The sequence below is a fragment of the Conger conger genome, chromosome 11 (genome assembly GCF_963514075.1).
Source record: "Conger conger chromosome 11, fConCon1.1, whole genome shotgun sequence".
Lineage (NCBI taxonomy): Eukaryota > Metazoa > Chordata > Actinopteri > Anguilliformes > Congridae > Conger > Conger conger.
In genome coordinates this window covers 19,878,778-19,903,246 of record NC_083770.1, presented here as the reverse complement: position 1 = coordinate 19,903,246, position 24,469 = coordinate 19,878,778, and the positions used below count along the sequence as shown (strand labels likewise).

At 46.7% G+C, this 24,469-nt stretch overlaps 1 protein-coding gene across 5 annotated transcripts in view; it reads left to right on the top strand.

Moving 5' to 3' along the window:
• Nucleotides 1-24,469, top strand: part of rtkna (rhotekin a) — an 84,594-nt gene that overhangs the window by 41,173 nt on the left and 18,952 nt on the right. For 4 of the 5 annotated variants that reach the window (XM_061261532.1, XM_061261530.1, XM_061261533.1 and 1 more), the window contains exon 2: nucleotides 24,219-24,418. In XM_061261532.1, the coding sequence (XP_061117516.1) occupies nucleotides 24,219-24,418 (200 nt within the window). Of the gene's footprint in view, nucleotides 1-4,113; nucleotides 4,398-24,218; nucleotides 24,419-24,469 lie in introns of those variants that run through there. The other variant, XM_061261534.1, reaches the window with a different exon arrangement.

The following is a 24,469-nucleotide window of genomic DNA, read 5'->3' as shown; positions in this document are numbered from 1 at the left end:
GTGCACATTACACTCACTCTCTGTGTACATTAGCACCATTGAATCAAATAGTGCCGAGTCATCATCCACTGACTGCTGTGCTGGCTCGTATCACGCCGCTGTGCCTGTATGGAGATACTGTAGGTACAGGCTTGCCGTTAGACACCCCTGCTGTCTGGGGAAGATGTGGCTGTAAGGATTCCAGCCTCTTTTGCCCAGCCTGGATCTGTAATCCTGTTTGCAGACGAATATTTACTGCAGTGTATCGCATGACTTTATTAACACCATAAAGTAACATTTCAGGCCTCATGGGTGCTCAAATTGTTACTTTGTGTAACTAAATTCACATTATACTGGAGCTCATGCAGTGTGTGGACTCTTGTTTTATTTACCACAGCGAGACACCTAGTTTCAGGCTCCATCCCACACAGAGCCACCACCAGTTTAACATTGTTAAATTCTCCTGAAAACTCCGGGGTGCTGATTGGCCGTTCTGTGAGGCAGCGGTTGGTTTACGGGGCACTGGTGGACGTGTAGGCGCTGAAACAGCGTGCGTTGCTGGGCTGGCGTGTGATCCTCAGGTGGGGAGGATGTGTTGTGTCTCTGGGCAGGGCGGGGGTGCTGTGTGTGCTGAACCACTGCCAGGACTCCCTGCTCCTCTCCTCTCCCACACTCCTTTATCTTCCCTCTATCTTGTTCTGCTTTTTTCTCTCGTTCTATCTATCCTTTCCCCATGCCTCCCTTTGGAGGCCCGTCTTTCCTCTGTTCCCGTCTCCAACCTTGTCTTTTTCCCACACTCCTCCACTCCTCCCTCACTCTCTCTGACATTCCTTGATCCTGTCTTTATCTTCTCTATTAGCTGCAGATTTCACACACAAACACACAGACATGTGCACACATGCACACACAGACACACAAGCACATGCGTGAGCACACACACACATGCACACACAGACATACACACACATGCACACACAGACATACACACACATGCACACAGACCTACACACACAAGCACATGCGTGAGCACACACACACATGCACACACAGACATACATGCACACACAGACATACACACACATGCACACACAGACCTACACACACAAGCACATGCGTGAGCACACACACACATGCACACATGCGTGTACACACTCTCACTCACACATGCGTGTACACACTCTCACTCACACATGCATACTCACACACACTCACACATGCACAGCCACACACAGATGCACTCACACACACACTCAGACACACACGCAGAACAGACACTTGCATGGAGACACACACACATAATCATTTGTGTGCATACATACACACGCTCACTCACACTCACTCACACACACACACACACACACACACAGACACACACACTCCTTTGTGTGGCAGTCATTGAGCCTTGCTGCCTGCTGTTCTCTGGCTCAGTGCTCTGAAGGTGTGTTAATCCTCCTCAGTCTGTCACCAGGTGGACGCTCTAACCTCATCAGATCGCCACGGCGACGCGGGCGACAGGTGCACCCATAATTCTGCGACATCAGCGCTGTATTGCATAGGCCCGCAAACACAGATCGACCAATTACAGCCTTCGGTTTGAGCTCAAACCCACTGGCCTGATATTCCATACAGGCTCACACCCGTAATACATGGTCTAACCTTGCATCACATTAGTCCTGGGTCAAATACGTAATTGTTTTGGATGCAGATACTTTTCTGTGCTCGATTTATCTTGCCTGGTGCAACTCAGTCAACCAAGAGGACCAGAAGTTGGGGGTTTGCACATTTTGAGAGTGTTTCATAGATTTCAATACACCAGCTGAGCCCAATAAAGCTTAGAAAAATCCAAAACAATAACGTATTTCACCCAGGTGTGGATCACATACGAACTGTAGGCCTGGATTATATTGTTGTACGGCAGAGCCAAAGCATTCAAAATGTAAGGTTCAGCAATCACCACTGAATTGACATATTCCTTCCTCTTGATATATAAATATTAAATGAATATTTTAAGTATATTATTTTTTTACTCTTTCTATTTTAGCATCACTTTGAGGATGAGATATTGGAGAGCGACTATTTAGAACTACTTAGAACTGATGCCATGAATGCTGGGGAAATCCACCTGCCAGAACTTTTTCCTAGAGCAGTTAAACACAATGTTATGTTCTATAGTACTCCTGTGAGCTGGGGACTGTGGAAGTGGAATGGAAGAGGATAAGGGGAAGATTTATTATGGACAAGGAGACCCCAGCCTGAATTACTTTGGGCTGCCACCCACTCTGAGGGGAAAGTTCCTGACCCCCCTCCCCCTGTTCCACACCCCCACCCCACTAACCCTGCAGCTGCATCTTTCCCAGACCTCCTTTGTGCCCCCGCCTCTTTTATCTTTTTATCATCTCTGTTTGGTAATACGCTTTCATTCAGGAACCCCTCAGGAGAGACTTACGGGCCCCGAAACCATCCCCCTCCTGGGTGGGTGGGGAGCAAGTTCCCCTTACGGGATTATGGGCGGGTTTTAATGTGGCAGTCTCCCACACAGCACCTTTACACACACACACACACACACACATATGCACACACACACACACACACACACACACGCACACACACACACACACGCACACACACACACACACACACACACACACACGCACACACACACACACGTGCACTCACACACACACACGCGCGCACACACACACACACATATGCACACACACACGCACACACACACACACACACGTGCACACACACACACATGCACACACACACACGTGCACACACACACACATGCACACACACACACATATGCACACGCACATGCACACACACACACGCACACGCACATAGACATATGCGCATACTCACTATCCCGTTCAGTGTGCACTCTGGCCCTTGTCTCCTTGTATGCTGATTGAGAGCGGAGTTGAGTGAGGGAAATTGGGGATGTCATTATCTTGTACAGGCGCACGCTGAGGTCTGGGATTAAAGTTTCTCTGCCCAACACATACTCTCTCTTGACATGATCACATGGGTTCCACTGCTTCTAAGAAACCTGGAATTAAAATGTATATTCCGATCCTGCCACTTGGAGTGTGATGGGTGTCTGGATGTCAGTAGGTTAATGACAGGTCTAATTAAGGGGTTGTGCTGTCATATCTGCACAATTTTTGAAGAGCTCTATGAGTGCGAAATGAATGAGTTATTTCCGCAAGCGGAGTGACAGGGGAAGAGAGGCACATTGCATAATTGTATTCGGCAATGACGTTTAATTGTGTCTAATTGCATCAAAGTGAATTCCAAGAATGTAATTCAGATACAAGCCCGTTGCCTATTGTGAACAACAAGCATTAAAGGTTTTGGTTCTATTACGCTCGTTAGGCTACCGAATTACCACGTGTCCAATATAGTTCAAAATGTGGGCTTTGAACATATTTTTAAAAGCATATGTCAGATATGCCATTGTATTTGTTATAGATTTATAATAGATTTGTTCGTCTTATTCAAGCAAAATGAAAGTTGGCATACGTTTTGAGTTTAACTTAAGCTAAACAAATCACGAAGTTTAAGGACGCGCGGTTTTCTCTCTCATTCGCACAATGCCATCCTCTGTCTCCACTGCTATTGTTAGATCGTCCGATGATGTAATCCCGAAACATCTTCGGCGCCCGTGGAAAATGGTCGAGCAGTAGAGAGAGGGTATGAGCTGCATCAAAGCTTAGGACGGGTCTGGTGTCCGCTCAGTGGTGCTCTGTGCGCGACTTTGACATGTTTTTGTTTGCCTTTTTAATATAGCTGGCACTTCTCACTGCGTTTCAGACTGGCTGCAGAGTGTAACCTATTCTTGTGCCACCGTCCAGCAGTAGCTCCCGGCGAATCGGAAGCACGTTGTCATCTATTTATTTCGGAAATCGCTGCACCGTCTCGATACAGATTTGGAGATATCAGTTTGCACTCACATGCTTTAAATTGCCTTTGATGTACAGCACGGCTCACACTTGGGCTAGCCTACTGAAATACGCCCGCCTCTTCTGTTGTACCTCTGGTTGGTCCTCACTGCGCTCAATCTGAACTCCCCCCCGCGGTAAGCAACTCGAAGAGGAGCCGATGACAACCCGGAGAGATGATCAGGGTCAGATGACCGCGACAGGCGCCGGTGGTCGTGAGCGAGCAGGGACTTCCCGATTTTTATAACTGGTCTCTTTTTCTCTTGAACCGAATTATTAAACCTCCGTTAGGACGATCGCTGTTCTGAAATTGGGTGATTGGGTGGGCTCGGACTTGGAGTTGCGGAGGTTGATGTGTGGGTGCGGGATATTGCATGTAGGCAATTGCTGCATTAGTAGCGTGCTGGCCGATTGGAGTTTGCTGCTTTCTCAGGAGCCACCACAAACATGAACAACTCCAAGAACCACCGAGTAAGTGTGACGGATTAATTTTTTTATTAACCGACGTGATGCATGAACCAATATCTATCTGTTCCTGCTTTTGAGTAATTTGACTATACATTAAAATGGCTATAGTTTTGAAAATGTGATTTAACACTGGGACCAGCAGGCTAATGGGATAGACTAGCCTATAGTTATTTACATAAATGCCCTACTTTACATAACTGTAGACTTGTCACAGCCTGTAGCTAGTTTGCTTAATTTCTCGGGCTACCGTGCCAGTAGAGTGGATATAGCAGGTGCGCTCTGCAGCGCAAGGTCAGAACGCATCTTTCCATTGCGGAAGTTCCAGGGAGGAAGAAGTAACCTATATATTTAAGCTTTTTCTGTAAATTCGCATAAGCCCTGTCAAGTGTGCTAAACAAAACAGCGTTTATGTTATGGTTTCCCCGGTTGTCATTGTCATTGCGTAAACACGGTGTAACGAGTGAAGATGAAGCGCCAGCAATCGTAATTGACTCGCCATCTCCAACGAAGTGACAGATTGTGTTTTCACTCCTATTTTCTTTTCTTTGACTAATGTTCACACGTTAAGAAGAGTAATTTTGAAAACTGAAATGTAGCTATCTGAAGCAATTACGGAGCTGCGTCAAATCAGTTGTGCTGGTACAGTAGCACGTGCCAATGCCGTTACGGATTGCGAGGGGAGAGGTCCGTTGCCCGCATCGAACCGCAATGACTATACATCTTTTCACCTGTTTTAACGGCAGCTCTTTTATCACTTTCTCACTGAATTGAAAGCCTTTCCGCCCCAGGCAGACGGCAAATCCACTACACGGCATACAACAACTTGCTGGAGGACAAGTTTACACAAGGCTGGTTGTCTTTTGTGGGAAATAGACCACAGTATCTGCAATGTAGGGGTTTTGATCTTGTGATTTTGCCATAGGGTGGTATTCATGGGTGTTAATTAATGTGCAGTTTTCTTTGGGAGGGGGTGATATTTCCATTATGTATTTTGGTTTCAGTAGTGTGCCATTTCGAGCCAGAATCAGGGTCATAAGGCAGACTTTTGAAGAGGGGCTGGCAGTCTACTCCAAAGTACTGTTTTGTAGCTGCCGCTTCAATGAGACCGAGAACTGCACCACCATGATAGTTGCTTCTTCCAATCACTACTACAGATTCCATCTCTGATGTGTGTTAGTTGTGATTCCACCGTTAAATCGTTTTAGGGTTTGGATATTTCAGGGGCTCCACCCACTATTGACGAGCATCCTATGGCGGGGGCGTCCATGACAGATTTATAGTTCCTGCGAAGGGGAAGAGAGCCACCCCTCTCCCGTGGAAGTGAGCTCTGTTACCCCCCGCTTTGTCTGAACGGCTGGCCCGTTTAGCACAGAACATTTTAGGCCAGCGCTACTCAACTCCACATCCTGCGGGTCGCAGTGTCTGCAGGCATTTATTTCAACCGTGCGCTACACCACCTGATTTCACCAATTCACTTTTTTATCTAAACCAAGCAGGTGAAATAATTAGTGAAATCAGAGCAAATACCTGCAGATACTGGGCCCCACGGGATGAGTAGTTGAGTAGTGCCGTTTTTGGCTCTACCTCCCTCAACGTTGTCTGATGTCTAGAGCTGAAGGTTGGTGAAGCTTGAGTGTTTGAATCGTGTTTAAGCTCATCAAGCTGCCATTTGACTAATGTTAAAAGGGGCACTTGGATCAGGTGAGCAGACACAGACGGTTTGAACTCTCCGGGCAGTGACCCTCACTCTGGGCAGTACCCTCACCTCTTTAAGTTGTGACTTCTTCAGCTCTGATGAATAGAAGAGTTCCTGGCATTGTGATTCATGCTTTCAACAGGGGGAAAATAGTTAACACTCTTGTGTTGCAATTACAGCGCGTGTCAGCATAACTGCGTTCAAAAGACTCGGCAGCATCAAGCCATAGAATGAATGGGAGGCAAGCTGCTGTTGTGTTCATTAAAGCGTTTTCTGTGTTGTAGTACCAAGGCTACTGAACTGAGTGCTCATTCATTTCCTAACCTCAAGGCCTCGTCTTGGATACGCAAACACCTTCACAAGAAGTGCCGCTATTAGTCAGGAAATTAAGGGCTGCCGTGAAACTATTGGCAGCCATTATGTGCTTTGGAGTATGGCCGAGTCACACACACAAGCCCATGGGCACACACGCATACACACAGACACAGACACACACCCACACACCATGCACAGGCTCCCATTGTATTGTAAAGTGATCCTCTGTCCTGTTGTATGTCCTCTTTCAGAAGCACCCCATCACTCAGGAATACACATCCACACAGAACCTGTAGGGAGAACCGCTCAGCTTTCCCATTTGGCTGGGTGGTGGAAAAAAAGGCTGTATGTTTAGGCAGTGATTTATTTCTATGGATGATGTATTTGCGTAGATGGACGGAGAGGCTCTTCCTTGGCTAGGTCCCCTGCAGTATGGACAGGCAGGTGATATATTGTTGACAGGCAGAGGGTGAAAGCGATTGATATCTCAGGAAGTCATCATTAAACTGTCAGTCATTTTTTTTGTGCACCCGTTATTCCAGAATGGTCTCATTTTGCAGCATTCCCTGTTTTTGTGCAAAGAGCCACGTGTGATCGTTGTTGCTCTGTGCATAACAGGGATGTGTAAAGTGCTCAGTGCGGGCTATTTAGAGTGCAAAAACCCAGGACTGTGTTGCGCTTTAATGCAGTTACCTGCAAGCGTTTTGGAATATGGCTGCCTGCCCACTTAAATCTTTTACAGCCGAGGACTTCCAGCTCTGTAAGAGCTCTCAGGGTACCTGTAAGAGTGCTTCTGGAAGAGAGGTCCTCAGAGTGGAGAGCTTTTAGCTTTAGCTTTTTTATTTTTGGAGCAAACGGGGAATGAGATTGTAGCCAAGCGCTGAGCAGAGAGGGAGGTGTCCTGTTTTCATTTTGAGAAGTGAAGGCCTGTGAGTGAGAGTGTGAGTGAGAGAGTGTGTGTGTGAGTGAGTGAGTGAGTGAGTGAGTGAGTGAGTGAGTGAGTGAGTGAGTGAGTGAGTGAGTGAGTGAGTGTGTGAGTGAGTGTGTGAGTGTGTGAGTGAGTGAGTGAGTGAGTGAGTGAGTGAGTGAGTGAGTGTGTGAGTGAGTGTGTGAGTGAGTGAGTGAGTGAGGGAGTGAGGGAGTGAGGGAGTGAGTGAGTGAGTGAGTGAGTGAGTGAGTGAGTGAGTGTGTGAGCGAGAATGTTAGTGAGTGTGTGAGTGAGAATGTTAGTGAGTGAGCAAGTGTGTGAGTGCGTGAGTGAGTGAGAATGTTAGTGAGTGTGCGAGAGAGTGAGTGAGTGAGTGAAAGAAAGAAAGATGGAGCAATAGATCCTTTGGGGGCCAGGCACGTGTTAGCCAGTAGTACTAGTGCTCCAACCGGGCTAAACTGAACCCCTTCCCAAAGCTATTATTAGAGCTCCTCCTGTGCACCTGTGCAGGCCCTGTTTCAGTGGACCCCAACCACACATGGAAGCGCACACACACACACGCACATGTACAGAGCGTACTATTTCTGGAGGAAAGGCGAACACTCTAACTCAACCTCTCTCTCTCTCTTGCACAACACCTGTGTGTGCGCACAGTGTACTCAGAAAACATCACATATTCCCTCACTCCCAGTCTCTCTCTCATGCCCACACATTGCAACACAGAACATGCAAGACAAACTCAGTCCTTTTCTCTCTATGGCTCTCTCTTTCTCTCTCTGTTTCTCTATTTGGCTTTGTCACTCTCACGCGCGCACACACACACACTCACACACACACACACACACACACACACACACACACACACTCTCTCTCAGAGCCTTTTGCTCCGATCCCGGCACAGCCTGTTACTACACTGACCCAGAGCTGCACTTGAGAAAGACCAGACCCCCCTCCTCCCTCTGTAGCACACTGGTCACTGGCCCCTTCACCCCCCCTCTCTCTGTAGCACACTGGTCACTGGCCCCTTCACCCCCTCCTCCCTCTGTAGCACACTGGTCACTGGCCCCTTCACCCCCTCCTCCACGCTCCCGGCTTCTCCCCCAGGCTGGCTGGCCCTCACGACCCCCAGAAGAGCTGCTAATGGCAACCAACAGCAACAACACCCCCATTGCCATAAAGCAATTACAATAAAAACATAATGATAACTGATAAAATGGAGCTCCTACTCAGGCATGACAGCAATAAAAAGCAAAATCGATATTAATCCGATGAGAGACGCTGCTGAGCCGGCAGTGGGAATGTCACGGGCACGTGATCCCGGCGCAGACGACGTTCCGGAAAACCAGGAACGCTGCGCTCGTGGCTGAGGGGTGGGAGAGGTGCCGGCCCGGATCAGCCGCCTGTTCGATGCCGGGAACGTCAGCTCTTCATCGGCAGTCAGCCCTCCTCATCCTCAGTGCAGGGATTAAGTCTGACGCCTGCTGTTATGCAGAGTGGGGGGTGGCGATGGGGTTTATGGTTGAATTTAAACGGCACGCCTGGATGCTCTTGGCACGGCCGCGGTGACCTCTGGTATTAACCTTGATGCAGGTTACGGATGCGTGTTGTGGGTGTGTGGGTTGTCTGTATTTCTACAGGACACGTGTATATAGTGCTCAGGGCAGCCATGCTAATGTGGTCTGTTTCCATCTAAAAGGAGAGGAAATGAAGGCTCACGCAGTTCCAGTCCTTATTTTGACGGTGTGATGGCGTCCTCTTGTTCAGTGTATTCATTTCCTCATGTCCGGCGGTCACTCTCCACACTGTGGACCTGAACTGCATTGTGGGCCTGTACTGTACTGTGGGTCTGTACTGTTCTGTGGGTCTGTACTGTTCTGTGGGTCTGTACTGTTCTGTGGGTCTGTACTATACTTTGGACCTGTACTGTACTGTGGGTCTGTACTGTTCTGTGGGTCTGTACTATACTTTGGACCTGTACTGTACTGTGGGTCTGTACTGTTCTGTGGGTCTGTACTGTTCTGTGGGCCTGTACTGCACTGTGGGTCTGTACTGTACTGTGGGCCTGTTCTGTGGGTCTGTACTGTGGGTCTGTACTGTAATGTGCAGTCTGCTCTCCCTAGTGACCTAGTAGCTATAGCGGCCTGGAGGAGAGAGATAAGGAGAGACACAGATGTCTTCTCTCCTCCCCTTCTCCTTTTCGCTCTCTCTCCCTCCCTCTTTCTCTCTCTCTCTCTCTCGCTATGCTTATACTTAGAAGCAGGTTTTAAGCTTGCTGAGAGCGCCTCATGCCAATCCCCCATCCCCTAACCCCCCCTCCAGTCACTGTCCTGCTTTTGGGATTGATTCCGGGAAAGAAGTGTCACAATTCTGTTGGTAGACTGTGTGTGTGTCTGTGTGTGTGTGTGTGTGTGTGTGTGTGTGGCACTCTGCCTGCAGTGTGAGGTGTGTCTGTTGAAAAGCACTTGGAAATTCTACCGTGTGGGGTCAACCGATCTGTCATAAAAGGGCTGAGACACACAAGTCTTATTGATCAAACAGGGGCCATAGAGGGCCTGGGTGCCATTAGTAACCAGAGCCCAAACTGGCAGAGAGGGGAATGTCTCCACAACCCCGGCATCACATCCACCTCCACACAGAGGAGAGCCCCCTTGATCTGACCTTGGAGAAATACAATCTTGAACGGCAAGAGAGCCTTACTGTCTGTTCTCTGTGTTACAGAGGATGAGGAGCATTGAGCGTATGTGTGAAAAACAGGTCTTAGATTTGTAATGAGACTTTTTCTCCGGTAGAAAAGATTTGCTTGTTTGTAGTTACTGTTTGTGACATTTTCTTACCTCATTGGCAAATCGTGAAATTAATCCATCTATCTATTGGCAATAGTTTGGTTTTATTTAGAAACTCAAGAAATATTGAACTATTTTTTTGTTTTTGCAGTGTGAAGTTTACCTCAAGTATAATGCTTGATACTTGGGAATACTTGGAATTATAATGAAAGTTCATGTGAATTGTGCTTAGTATACCATTTTTTCACATGGTCTACATACAGTACCAGGGTGCGGGAAACAATGCTTCAATGAGCACACACTGTCAAATTGCACAGTTTTGCTCTACAAATTGTATTTTGTTTTGGCGAACAACATAATGTGAATTTGAATCTCACCTGCAGCTCACTTGGCTGGTGTTTATGTATCCATTATTATTCAGGAGAGGAACAGGTCCTGCAGCATTAGATAATATGGAAATTTGTGGAAACTGTAGTTAGCATTGCGCTTCTCACAGGAAGCCATGTATTTATGAGATGGAGTAGAATAAAGAAAAAGCTAATTAGCCTGTTTTGGTTACAGGCCTTTTCGGTTAAACTGTTATTCTGCTCTGCAGTCAAAGTGTCAGGAAGAGTTCATAAATGATTCAGGTTCCATAAATTCAGCCAAATTAATGGTAGGTTGTGACAGGATATCCCCTGTAGCTGCTGTGCTGCTAGTGTGTCATTCCTAGGGATGCCAAAGATATCGCTACAGATGTAGTCTAAATACGATAACTCATCACACACACCCACAACACAGTGACATGAACACACGCAGACACACACTTTGTCTCACTACACATAATCAAAGCACACGCACTCAAAACGTGTGCATAGACAAATGCACATTCACCTTGCACACACACACACACACACACACTCACACACACAAAAAGCTCATACTAGACAGACATAATCACAAACCCTACTCACAATCTACCACAGTCAAAACCCCACACACCTTCAACACACATACACAGACACACACATACACACACACACACTGTCTAACACACTCTTCAGGCACACACAAACATGTATTCCCTAAATCTGCCACACACTCACTCATATCGTGTCTCACTCTGTTAAAGATGTGAGCGTGTGCTCCATGACAGTTTGTGAAAGCTGCAGTCAAAACAAGCAGTGGAGAGAGGGACAATGTGTTCAGCAGACCCTCACGCTCTCTCTCTCTTCATCACATCTGTTTTATAGCACCCGTACACTTTACCACAGCAGAACAAAAACAGACACACATCAATGGCTTTTACAGATGCAGGTGTACTGCAAGGAAGAAAGACCCGTCTCATAAACAACCCGCTGAAGAGTGCGCGTTCCGATGCGTTTATGAACACGGGAATGGGGCTGTAATCTGGGCTTTAAGAGCGCGTTAACGCAGCGGGTTTTAGCGGCCTGTATCAGGCTCGCCGATCGCGGCGGGTTTTAGCGGACTGTTTGTACCAAAAAATAAGACTTAAGAAGTGCCTTAGTCTTATATTTAGACCTAAAATCTTACTTATTTTTTTGCTCAATGAAACAAAAAAACTGCCAATGGGGTGAGAAAGTTTGACTCATTTCGAGATTTGCCAATGAGTGAGAACTTCACACGAGCAAACAGTAACTTAAAACAAGCTAATATTTTCTCATTGAGAGAAAAACGTCTTAAGCCTTATTACAAGACTAAAGACACTTGTTAAGACAGGCAGTTTTTGCAGTTCACCGCAGCTTTTTGTGACAGGGGTTTAAAGGTCTGAACCAGTAACCAGCCACAGTGAAAGATGAAAGGGATCCATCTTTTTGGACCTCTTCCAGACTACCTGGTAACTACTGGAGGGTGAGACTACCAAGGCAGGCTAATCCCCTTCCTACCCTCTCCATTTTAATGCTGGTTTATCTATATTCTAATGACACCCCAGAAGTGTCTCTGTACAGTGGCCACTGCACTGAAAATTCATTGATTGTTCTTCAGCATGGCAGCAAAATTCCAGTCTTGGAAAGCAGAAATTGCAATGAACACAAGGATGTTGTATCATCTTTTTTTTCTCTCAAGTAAAAAGCAAATATTAGCTTGTTTTAAGTTACTGTCACTGGCAAATCTTGAAATAAGTCAAAACTGTCTCACCTTACTGGCAATAGTTTTGTATTATTCAGCAAAAAATGAAATTAAATCAGATTTTAAACCTAAATATAAGACTAACATTCTTGATGAGATAGACTTAAATGTTCAGGTTTTTGCCGTGAGTAGTGTGTGTAGTGGGATCAGGAGGCACATTAACCAATGCCAGTCATGCGTCCTCAAATACAAGGTCAGGTCACTGCCTCCATTTCACATGCTAATCAGTCCAGTATTTTATTCAGCTCAGCTGGAGTGTAGATCTGACAGTCTCAGGCTAGCCCCAGGATCAGATTTACAGCCCCATCCCCCGACACATTAAAAACCGTTGGCCATTTTAAATGTGTTGGGATTATCAGTAGCTCCAGTAAAATGATTAGGCTCTTTTTATTACACCCAGGGCTGTGCTGGCCCCACCTGCCGGTTGGTCGTGTGTGAAGTTATAGTTTGTGTCTCTCTTACGGCAGGTATCACAACATGCCCCCTGAGCGAGTTATCTCTCACCCTCTTCCCAGCATTCTTTCCACAGCGACCTGACCTATCCACCGGAGTTCTGGATTGTTATGTTGTTTCAGTCCAACTCCTTTAGCATGGAAGTCAGCACACTGTAAAAAAAAAGTATTTCATAACAAGCGTTTTAGACTTGTAGTGAGACTTGTTTTAAGTAATTTTTTCCTTGACAAGTGAATTTGTCTTACACCATCGGTAAGACTTACCCCACTAGCAAATCAAGAATTACCCCATTGTCAAATCTTGAAATTAGTCAAACTGTCTCACCCTGTTGGAAGGTATGTTATCTTATTTAGCGAAAAAGGCATAGAAATACACAAGACAAACGTAAGTTAAGATTGGTTGGTTTGGTTGGTTGGTCTTTGCAGCGTACACAGCTCTATGGGAAATGCCCCAGACAGTCAGTCAGCTTTGTAGGTCACGACGGTTACCCGGTCCCGCATCCAGGCGGACGTCTATATTTGGAAAAGCTTGCGGCGCCCAGCTCAGGGGGGTCAACGGTACTATTGTGCCGGCTGATCTGATTAGCCCCAGATTCTCGTAACGCTGGTCCCAGTCCAAGAAAAGCCCCCTGGATTTAGAGTGCCCCCTGCCACAAATAAGCACCACAGATTACAGGGCTAAACAGAGTGCTAGGGTGTGGTCATTGATGACCCCACCCTAACCCACACTGCAGTGACCTCTCTGTACTGTTTGGGTGCAGAGAAGCAGAGAAGATTAGGGCGGCGAGAAACCCAGGTGTCATAAAAAAGGCTAACCACTAGGACTGCACGATATATCGTATGTTTATCGAGATATGAATATGGAAGATAAACACATCTCAAAAGACTATTTGAACTGCGATGAATAGTATTTATTTAAATTGATGTCCTGTTACATTGATTGGCATGTTTGAAGAACATTTTTTATGTTTGTTTATTCAGTGGGCATAGGCTTCTGATTGTCTGGGGTCTGTGTTAGTAGCATACCTAAAGCAGAAAGACATCAGAATCATTAGAATTGGTTGGCTCAATTCCACCATTCATTCATTCATTCATTCATTATCCTAACCTGCTTATCCTGAACAGGGTACAGCATACATTGGGTGAAAGGCAGGAATATACCCTGGACAGGTCGCCAGTCCATCGCAGGGCACACACCATTCACTCACACACTCATACCTATGGGCAATTTAGACTCTGCAATCGGCCTAACCTGCATGTCTTGTGGAAACCGGAGTACCCGGAGGAAACCCACGCAGACACGGGGAGAACATGCAAACTCCGCACAGAGAGGCCCCAGCCGACAAGATTAATCACGCAAAGAAAAGTATTTGAATACGTATTTCACCAAATACGTATGCACTGCAAAAAAACAAAAAATAAATCAGTCTTAACAACTATCTTAGTCTTATATTTAGACTTAAAATCTTATTTCTATAACTTTTTGGCTGAATGAGCTACAAATATTGCCAATGAGGTAAGACGGTTTTCCCTGTTTAAGCAAAAGTCTTTGGCACACAGGGACCCGATATCTAAAGCTGCAGATATAAAGAAACTGTTAACGCTTCTTATCTTAAGAGCTCCAGTTAAAGGAGTGCCACAGACTGTGATGGCTGTGTTTGATGCTGTGTTTGACAGACAAGAGGGGACTATACCATGTCCTGCTCTCTTCTTTTTAGCTGAAAGTGGAGAGACTGAGAGAGATTCTTAATGCCTCCAGTTCCTGCATCTCAATAGTTCTTTGTGTCGCCATTTGTCTGAAAGGAAGCGTAGATAATAACCTTGTATGTCTTTGCTCAGAAATGACTTATTATGATTTAATCAATATCTGCTTTGTGACTCTGCTGAGTTCTGCTGCAGAGTGAAGTTGTTTAACAGGCTTTGTATTCAACCACTTCCTAATTAATTTCACATGCCATCCCCCGACAGCAACTGTCACAAATTAATCTCTTTAAGATTTTCTTCTTCTCTTAATTTCTTCATGACTCTGCAACAATGAGGAACAGTCTCCCCCAGTGACATTAAAGACCGCCAAACGGCATCAAAGCCCCGTCAGATCTAATCCTTTTACCGAATGTCTTTTTTTTCCCTGTGTTTAAAGGATGGTAATGTCTTACATCCTTGCACAGGGAATAGATAACATTTGTGTTTTCCATCTGCTGCACTGCAGCGTTAGCGTAGCGTACAGTGAATGGGTTTTTCAGGCCCGAGCGGAGCTGTGGCTAACCCCCGAAGGATCACGGCTGGGGAGAAAAGGAATGTTTGCGTTCCGGGTGAATTTCCTTTCCCTCTCCCTGTGTCAGCAGGGCTAACCTGCGGTTCAGCTGTTTTCACGGGAGCGGTCCGTTACACGTACAGTAACAGCTCTTAAAGAACCCGCTCTCTGACCCAGGCCTCGAGCCAGAAACGTCCCCCCCCAGACCTGAAGCCCAATGCCGACAAACACCAGCCTAGCCAAGTCTGAGCCTTTAGTCTGATTAGAGAATGTTCTGTTCATCACAATGTCACACAGCTTTTTACTCTTCTTGTTTAGCAGTTTTCGCCCCCCTGAAGTTCCATCCATCATCCATCCATCCCTCCATCTGTGTTCCAGGACATTTATTCCTGGTCAGGGTTGTGGTGGGAGTAGGGTCAATCCCAGCATGCAGTGGGCAGGAATACACCCTGGGCTGTTCACTAATCCATCAATCCTCTGTGGAAAGAGACGTTTTAGAGTTCAATTTCACACTTTTACGAAGAAGTGGCTTTTATAGCACACTCGGTCCTCGAAGCAGTGACCCTTGGTGAACCGGTGACCCTGGGACCAGGCCTGTCGCAGTGCTGGATGGCTTTCAGACTTATGGGCTCAACCAGGAGCTCACAAGGGCTGCTCAGCCCCTTCTCACCGTCGAACATTCCCAAACGCTCCTGTTCTCCTCGCTCGAGGGAAACCAGAGCCGCGTGTAGCTGCTTTGAGGGGTGTCCGGTGTGCGCTGGAATTTGGAGTGCCCCAGCGGGGTCTGTCGTGTGGGCTGGGGTCAGTGTGGCAGATACTCCCTTCTCAGTAACCGTGGCGATTTGGCTCTGTGCCATTACAAGCCAGGTGGAGCCGAGTCAATCCTGGGGTTTTCTAACAATGGGGTTGGGAAATGTCACTTATCAAGCAAAGATGAACTTAAAACAAGCTCATATTTTCTACTTGCGGGAAACAAGTAAGGTATTAATTCTCATTGCAAGGCTAAAGACAGACTGTGTTTGCATTGGCCAGATCTGAGCCTGGTCAGCTTTCTGCTAGCAAGCCCAGGAGAAGATTGCACAACCTGATCTTCAGCCCCACATCGTTGTGCCTAACGGCAGGACCTGAATTCTCAGGATATCCCCAGCAGAACAAGCCCTCAAGCAATAAAACCCCTGCTTGACTATACCCGTTAAATATTTCATTTATGGCTGATGTAGGATTTAGGCTTAAGCTATAAAAGAGAAATGCACTTTTTTAAATGTGGTGTACTATCTGAGTTCATGTTACAAATATATACAGTAAGTTCCTGAAGAGCTTCTGAACCTCGAACACTCCATCTATTGTGAAAGTGGGCGAGTTTGATGCTTTTTGAAACCCCACGGGTGTGAAACCATAGTAACGCATTCCATTTATTGAACTCTTATGGAGGTGGTTTTGAAAGGTTGGATTCTGCGGTACTGTAACGTTTTAATTAAATCAGAATGGCAAAAGTGAGTAATTTAATATCCAGGGCAGACAGTAAAACTCTCAGAGCCTTAAAAGTTGTGATTTAATTGCATTATCTGCTCATATGCTGGAGTGATATAGCATTAAGTTTAAAGTTTGACTCCGTTATACTGCAGTAAAGTGCCCCACTGAGCTGCAGTGTGTCAGGCAGTGCAGGGGTATTAAAGGGCTGATGCATGAGTGCCTTCTGCAAAGCCGTTTTTCTCTGGTGACGTTTGAGGTTTCTCTGTACTTTTTCTTTTCTTTGTCTTTTGTCTTCTCTCTACCGCGGTGATGCTTATCATTTCCCTTGCTAGTGTGTACAGTAGGTTTGTCTGTTGTCCTGTCTGAAAATAATATGGTGGGACTTGGATGCAGCTCTGTGAAAGAATTGCCTTTGGGAAGAGGAGATTTGATTTTATAGTTGCTTTGGCAGCTATAGTTAGTAAGGATGGCATAGGAATGTACTCTACCAAGTACTTTTCTTATTATTTGGAATTATATCAGTTGTTGATTTGAGTGTACACCAGGGGAGATTTCACAAAGCAGGATTACTCAGTTAGCTGGATAACTGCACAGAATAAGAAAATTGAGTAGAACCATTGTCTTTACTTCAGTCCATGTTCCAGGAGGTTCTGGGTTTTACCCGGTGCAGTTATCCAGCTAACTCAGTAATCCTGCTTTGTGGGTTTTACTCAGTGCAGTTATCCAGCTAACTCAGTAATCCTGCTTTGTGGGTTTTACTCAGTGCAGTTATCCAGCTAACTCAGTAATCCTGCTTTGTGGGTTTTACTCAGTGCAGTTATCCAGCTAACTCAGTAATCCTGCTTTGTGGGTTTTACTCAGTGCAGTTATCCAGCTAACTCAGTAATCCTGCTTTGTGGGTTTTACTCAGTGCAGTTATCCAGCTAACTCAGTAATTCTGTTTTGTGGAACAGGATGTGAAGTGAATATTTTGGTGCTCATTTCGCTGCAGTTGCACAAAACGGCTGATCATTCTTCATTACTCCTCATCGCGGGCAGGGGGAGTGGTGAGAGAGGCAGTCTATGTCCCCCACTGCACACAAGGCTGTCCCTGATCTCCCCCCCGCCCCCGCCAGAGCCAGTAACACAGCTGGAGGGGAGCACTCGCTACCTTTGTGTGGGAGCAGAGGGAGGAAGATGAGAAGTGTCTTACATAATCGCAATTCCGCTCATATATGTATATATATGTGTGTGTTAGCTTGGTGGTAGGGTTGTGTGTGAGTGTGTATATGTGTATATGTGTGTTAGCTTGGTGGTAGGGTTATGTGTGAGTGTGTATATGTATATGTATATGTATGTGTGTGTTGGCTTGGTGGTAGGTTTGTGTGTGAGTGTGTATATGTATATGTATGTGTGTGTTAGTTTGGTGGTAGGTTTGTGTGTGAGCGTGTATGTATGTGTGTGTTAGCTTGGTGGTAGGGTTGCTCAGTGGTAAGGCAAGAGGGAGTTGAAGAGAGGGTCCTATCCCAGCTGGGTTCTGGGTGGAGATCAGATCTGTGCACCGACCTCCCTCTCCTCTCCCTCACTCCCAGCACCCCCCCACACCCCAAAACCCCTCCCAGGGGCGCCTCCCTGCCCTGCCCCTGCCTGAGCTGTGGGAAAACGGAGAGAGGGAGCGAGGGAGCGGAAGTGGGGAAGGATGGATTGGGGCGGGTACATTCCTGCGGCCATCGTAATTATAAGCCAGAGACTCGGTGTTGGGGAGATCCTGTCTGTGTGGGAGCTCTGCGTATACACTCCACTTGGGTGTTGTCAGAAATGTTTCAGTGTCTCAGAAACTGGAGGTCACAGTCAGCCCACCATACGCCTGGTGCAAAGGCCCTCTTGTGAAAGCGTGAAATGCAGTGCTGGTCACCTGGGCTTTTAGAGAAAGTTTAAGGGTTCAACAATGCAGCCTACGGGGAGAGATCATGGTCTCTTGTGGAAAATTGATTTTGTGCTTGTGTGTGTGTATGTATGCATGTGTGTGTGTATGTTTGTGCATGTGTGTATGTGAGTGTGTGTATGTATGTGTGGGTGTATGTTTGTGCATGTGTGTGTGAGTGTGTGTGTATGTGTGGGTGTGAGGGTGTGCGTGTTTCTGCGTCTGTGTATGTGTGGGTGTGTGTATGTGTGTGTGTGTGCGTGTTCTGCATGTGTGTTTGTGAGAGTGTGTGTATGTGAGTGTGTGTGTGTCTGTGTGTGAGAGAGTGTGTATGTGTGTGAGTGTGTGTGTGTATATGCGTGTGTATGCGTCTGTATGTGTGTGTGTGTGTATGTGTGTGCGTGTTTCTGCATGTGTGTGTGTGTGTGTGAGTGTGTGTATATGAGTGCGTGTGTGTCTGTGTGTGAGAGAGTGTGTGTATGTGTGTGTGAGAGAGAGAGAGTGTGTGTGTGATGGTTAGCTGAGTTTGTCCTGCCGTGGGAATGTTCCCGTTCCCAGCTGTGCTGACCTCTCCCCCATATCGTCCCCTGTCCCCCTCTCTCTCTCCCTCCCTCTCTCTCTCTGTGATCCTGAGCAGTCCTGCTCTCCTCTCCTCTCCCACAGGGACCTCTCCCTCCAGCCTGCACCCTTTCTCAGACCTCTCTGTCCATTGTTCTGCTCTGCCTCCCTCTCTTAATGCTTAGCTTAACTTCATTTTCCTGGCTGCGCCGAGCGCCTTGTTCTGCTGAGTGCCCGCTCTCTCCCCAGACCGCAGTTGTTGTTGCCAATCAAACGGAGAACATTCCTCTGGACAGGAAAGCCCAGCTTTAAGTGCAGGAAGTGACATCACAATGCTTTACTTTATTCCCCTGGACTCTCTCTGTTCCAATTCAGCAAAGCTGGCTTTCCGTTCTGTTATAAATCTTGTGCGCAGTCTAATTCTCATGCTAGCGCTGTGTTTCAGCTGATTGTTGCTCCAAGAAGCACATTTTCCCCTTATTTCCCAACTCATGGAAATGTTGAAAAGGGGTTTATTTCAACACATACACTACAGTTCCAACTCAAGCGAAGGTGTGCATGTGTTTGTAGATGTAGCTGCAGTTTTAAAATCCACACAGCCTATTGCTTTACTACCAGTGCTATTTTTATTTTCTGTGGAAATTAAAAACCAGTCTGACCATTATAAATCATACTATCACATGACCCGTACCTTTGAAATCTGAATGGATGCTGTCCCTAGTGCTTAGCTGGCCACCTAGAATAGCACAAGGCCTGGGAGAAAGGTCAAAGGTCACCAGCGACCCTCTGCTGCAAGGCCAGATGAAGCAACATGGCGTAACCTCAACAAACAAGCAAGACAAATGTCTCCATGTTCGAGAAATTCCGAGAGGGTAGTAATGTTTCTTGGAATATTCCTGATTAGAGTCATTCTTTCCGAAGATTAAATACATGATTTAGACTGGATTACAAATATTCAATGAATTACAAATTCAATGTAGCCTATATATATAGTTTCCAGCATGACATTTGAATATTAGCATTTAGCATGTCCGTTCTCTGCCCGTAACAAGGAGTTGTGAGTTTGTTCACGTAGCCGAACGACGGGTGAACTGCACCGGCCCTTTTTTCCGTTCATGCTGAGGTCCAGTGAACTCTGAGTGCCTCTTTAGGATAATACCGCAAGTGTTATTAATTTTCCCAGCTGAGAACACACACTTGCAGCCACACAGAAACCCAGCGGTGCGATTGATCGGTGACCCCAAAATGGCTGCTGTTGCAGGCCGCACTCCCGTGCGGACAGGACTCCTCAAAGTGGCCCTGTTCCTTTGTGAGACCTGCCAACCATGTCCCATCCTCCCCTCCTCTCTCTTCCCTTCTCTCTCTCTCTCTCTCTCTGTCTCACGCTCGTCTGCCATCAGTTCATCGCAGGGGAAGATTCCATCTCTATCCAGTTCTCCTCATCTGGGCTCATTGTCAGCTCTTGGCGCTTCATTACCTGGTACCGGCCTGGTCATGTGCCCTCCCACATATCTACCCCTCTCCCTGCAGTCCAAATAGTAATAATAATAATAACAACAATAGTATAAAATAATTTTAAAAGCTTTTTTATAGGATCTTTCATACGTAGAATTTAGCTCAACGTACTTTACATACGTACCAATTCATATAAGCCAAATGGCATTGGCATGACCACCCATCAGCATGGTATTTCTAAAACGATTATTTGCATCAAACAACAATGGTTGCAAAAATAACAATACCAATAATATCTCTATATATCTCTCTCCTCTCTCTGTCTCTCCTCTTGCTTACTTTCTCTATCTTTCCCATTTTTACTAAAGTACTTCCAGAAGGGCCACAATCAGTAGAAATAAAATACTAATATGGCAATGATGGAATCATGCAGATATATTTAATGTGATCTCTCTCTCTCTCTCTTTGTCTGTGTCTTGTTCTATATGATTTAGGCTGTACAGTATAGGGTGAAGTGTGTGGCTCTTGGAGCCAGCAGGTTTTTGGCTGTGTCATTGCCAGGGTGGTGGCGTGGGGTGCCGGTGCCATTTCTTTCATTCACACACACAAGCATACAACACACACATGCACGCACACACACATTTACTGTGTCTATGAACCTAGCCACATTACAGCCAGTGTGGAAGATTTTTTTATCACTGTAACTTGGAGTGTAATTGCTCCCAGAATTTCATAATGTAACCGAACATCTCCTTGTCTCCTTGCCAAAATGTGACTGTTATTGATACTTTCGGTAGCAAAACTGGAACAGATTCCAACTGACGCAGGACAGATTCTCTGTCAAACTGTAGGCGATCCATAAAATCACAGCTTGGTTATGCAGTCTTGAGACTTGGTTCTGGATGTGTAAAATCATCAATGTTATTGTAAAAGAGAAAGATTTGTCAACACTTTCCTGAATAGAGAGCCCCCGGGGGTAGATGATGCTGACTGGACGTGTTTTGGAGCGTGTCCAATAGGAATGCACTGGAGTCGAAATCTTCATTAAAGTACCACACGAGGTCGCAGAACTAATTATTTCACAAGTAGGCTACATTTTCTTATTTTTAGAGGAATCCTAGAGAGGAACGCTAATTTGGTGGCTGATAATGTAGTGCCATTCAGAGGGTCATCTTTTCCAAGCTTGTCTTTTGAAAGTGCTTTCGAGGCTTGCCAATGGAAGCCTCCATGGATGAGGCATCCAATGACAAGCCTTCTTAGCTCCACCATGTGTTTCCCTTGTAAATCAGAGATTGTGCTGAAAGTATTTGAGATTGACTTAAAAAAAATTTCAACTTAAATTCTGGGTGGCACGGATGGCGCAGTGGGTAGCACTGCCGCCTCTCAGCAAGGAGGTCCTGGGTTCGAATCCCCGTTGGCCGGTGCCTCTCTGTGTGGAGTTTGCATGTTCTCCCTGTGTTTATGTGGGTTTCCTCCAGGTACTCCGGTTTCCTCCCACAGTCCAAAGACATGCAGGTTAGGCTGATTGGAGAGTCTAAATTGCCTGTAGGTATGAGGTATTACATTCACCACTGCTAAAATAGGACTGGAGCTGCTTCCCCGCTGCTACACACACACACACACACACACACACATACAAAACACACACGCACGCACACACACACACACAGTTACACTTACACAGAGATAGACACACTTACAAACAAACACACACACACTTACACGAAAAACACCCTCACACAAATGCACACACCCACTCATACGTAATCTCACACACATGCACACACTTACACAAAAACAACCTGACACACACTCACACGCATACACACATAAACTCTCTTTCACACGGCCACACGCTTTCTCTCACGCATGCATTCAAATTATTATTGTTTTTTGTATCGCAATTTTTACAGAATACTGTCAGAAAGACTTTTTACAGAGTAGGGCAAACACCTAAACAGGCCTAAACCCCCGAATAGTGAGCACATGAACACATGCATCACACACACACACACTTTCACACACTTAAACTTACTTTCTTTCACACGCACACACACACACATTTGCTCCCTCTCCTTCTCCCTCCATCTTTCTCTCTCGCTCTCGCTCTCTCTGTAGGAGAGAGTGATGGGCAGCAGTAATAAGTTGTGGGCCCAGCGGAGAGAAGAAGGGGAGATACAAGGAGGGTGGGTGGGTTTAAAGCTGCGTGTGGTATTTATTCAGTTTTAATTGGAACACAGGTTTGACGCTAACGAGCTCCAAAACGGTGATGTAGAGAGAGCGCTGGGGGGGGTGAAGCGGGTGTGGTGGGTTGGCACGGCAACGGGAGATGCCGGCAGGACACAGAAGGCAGTGTGCCGCTAATTAGAATGTCAACACACACACACGCGCACACACACATGCACACACACACACACACCACACACACACACACACACACACACACACACACACACATACACACACACGCACACGCACACATACATACACACACACGCACACACACACGCACGCGCGCGCACGCACACACACACACACACAGAGAGAGAGAGAGAGAGAGAGAGAGAGAGAGAGAATGGGCAGGAGAGAGGAGAATAGAGTGAACAGTCAGAAGTGGAGAAAAGGCGGTAATCTGCGTGGATGAAGCACTGATGGAATGCTGCCATGGACAGACGTGTGGATTAGTCTACCATGCTGAGTTTGAGCTGCTGAAACCTGTCTTCCTGCTTTTTACTTTCTCTCTCTCTATGCACACATACACATAAAGCACACACAGTTACATGTGAACTGTGCTGCTTAACATTATGCTGAAATGTATTTACGGTGCAATTATTTGGACAGAGGTACAATTTCTGTTATTTTGGAGTGCGGAGCCAAAACAGAAATTGTAATACTGTCCAAATACTTACTGACTGCAGTGTACATTATTATTTAGCCTAAAATGTACACGTGATGTCCTTGAGGAGTGCAAAGTCACTGACTATCTCTCTTCCTCTTGCTGTTCTATCCCTCCGTCTCCCCCCATCCTTCCCCTGTCACCCCCTGCCAGCCCCTCTGCCCTGGATAAGCCAGCTTGAGTGTGTGTGTGTGTGAGTGTGTGTGTGTGTGTTATTCTGAAAGGAGCCAGGAGTGGGGTCTAAGACACATTATTCTGGACAGCTCGTGCCTGAAACAGCAGTTTGGGGCGGGGTGGGGGTTGGAGGTTGGGGTGTGTGTCTGTATTTTGGCAGTAGGTGTGTGTGTGCTGGTTGTGAGGGTGGGGTGTGTGTCAGTATTTGGGCAGTAGGCTGGTTGTGAGGGTGGGGTGTGTGTCAGTATTTGGGCAGTAGGCTGGTTGTGAGGGTGGGGTGTGTGTCAGTATTTGGGCAGTAGGCTGGTTGTGAGGGTGGGGTGTGTGTCAGTATTTGGGCAGTTGGCGCGTGTGTGCTGGTTGTGATCGAGCCCACAGGGTGGATCCTCATCAATGATTCAGCCCCCCTCCCTCTGCTCTTGGGGGGCAAGTGGAGGGCAGGAGGCCACCCAGCACTTTCCACCTTGTTACCCGCGTTACCGCCACCACGCTCTGCTGCACACAGACACCAAAACGCTTTCTGTGTGTGTGTAGGGGGGTGCAGGAGACCTGATAAACAGGACTGTGAGAGTGAGCTAAGCCCTGAAAGGGTGCTACTATGACAGGTCAATTACTGACGGCTCTGCCTCACACCTTAAAGGGTTGATGTTCATGAGGAGGTTTATATCTCTTTGTGAAAGCGGCCATTTTGTTTTTCATGGTGTTAATAGTGAAACAGGAACCCCCATAGTGGGAAGAACGGGGGCCCTGGCTCTAGACAGAGTGGTAACCCTCCTCTCTCTCTCTCTCTCTCCCTCCCTCTCTCAGGACAGTGACATCCAGAAGAAGATAGACTATGAGATCAGGATGCGGGACGGGGCCTGTAAGCTCCTGGCAGCCTGCTCTCAGAGGGACCAGGCTCTGGAGGCGGCCAAGAGCCTGCTGACCTGCAACGGCCGCATCATGGCCTACATGTCTGAGCTGCAGAGGATGAAGGAAGCCCAGGTCATGCAGAGAGTGGGGCGCAGGTGAGAGGGGTGTGTGTGTGTGTGTGTGTGGGGTGTTTGTGTGTCAGGAGG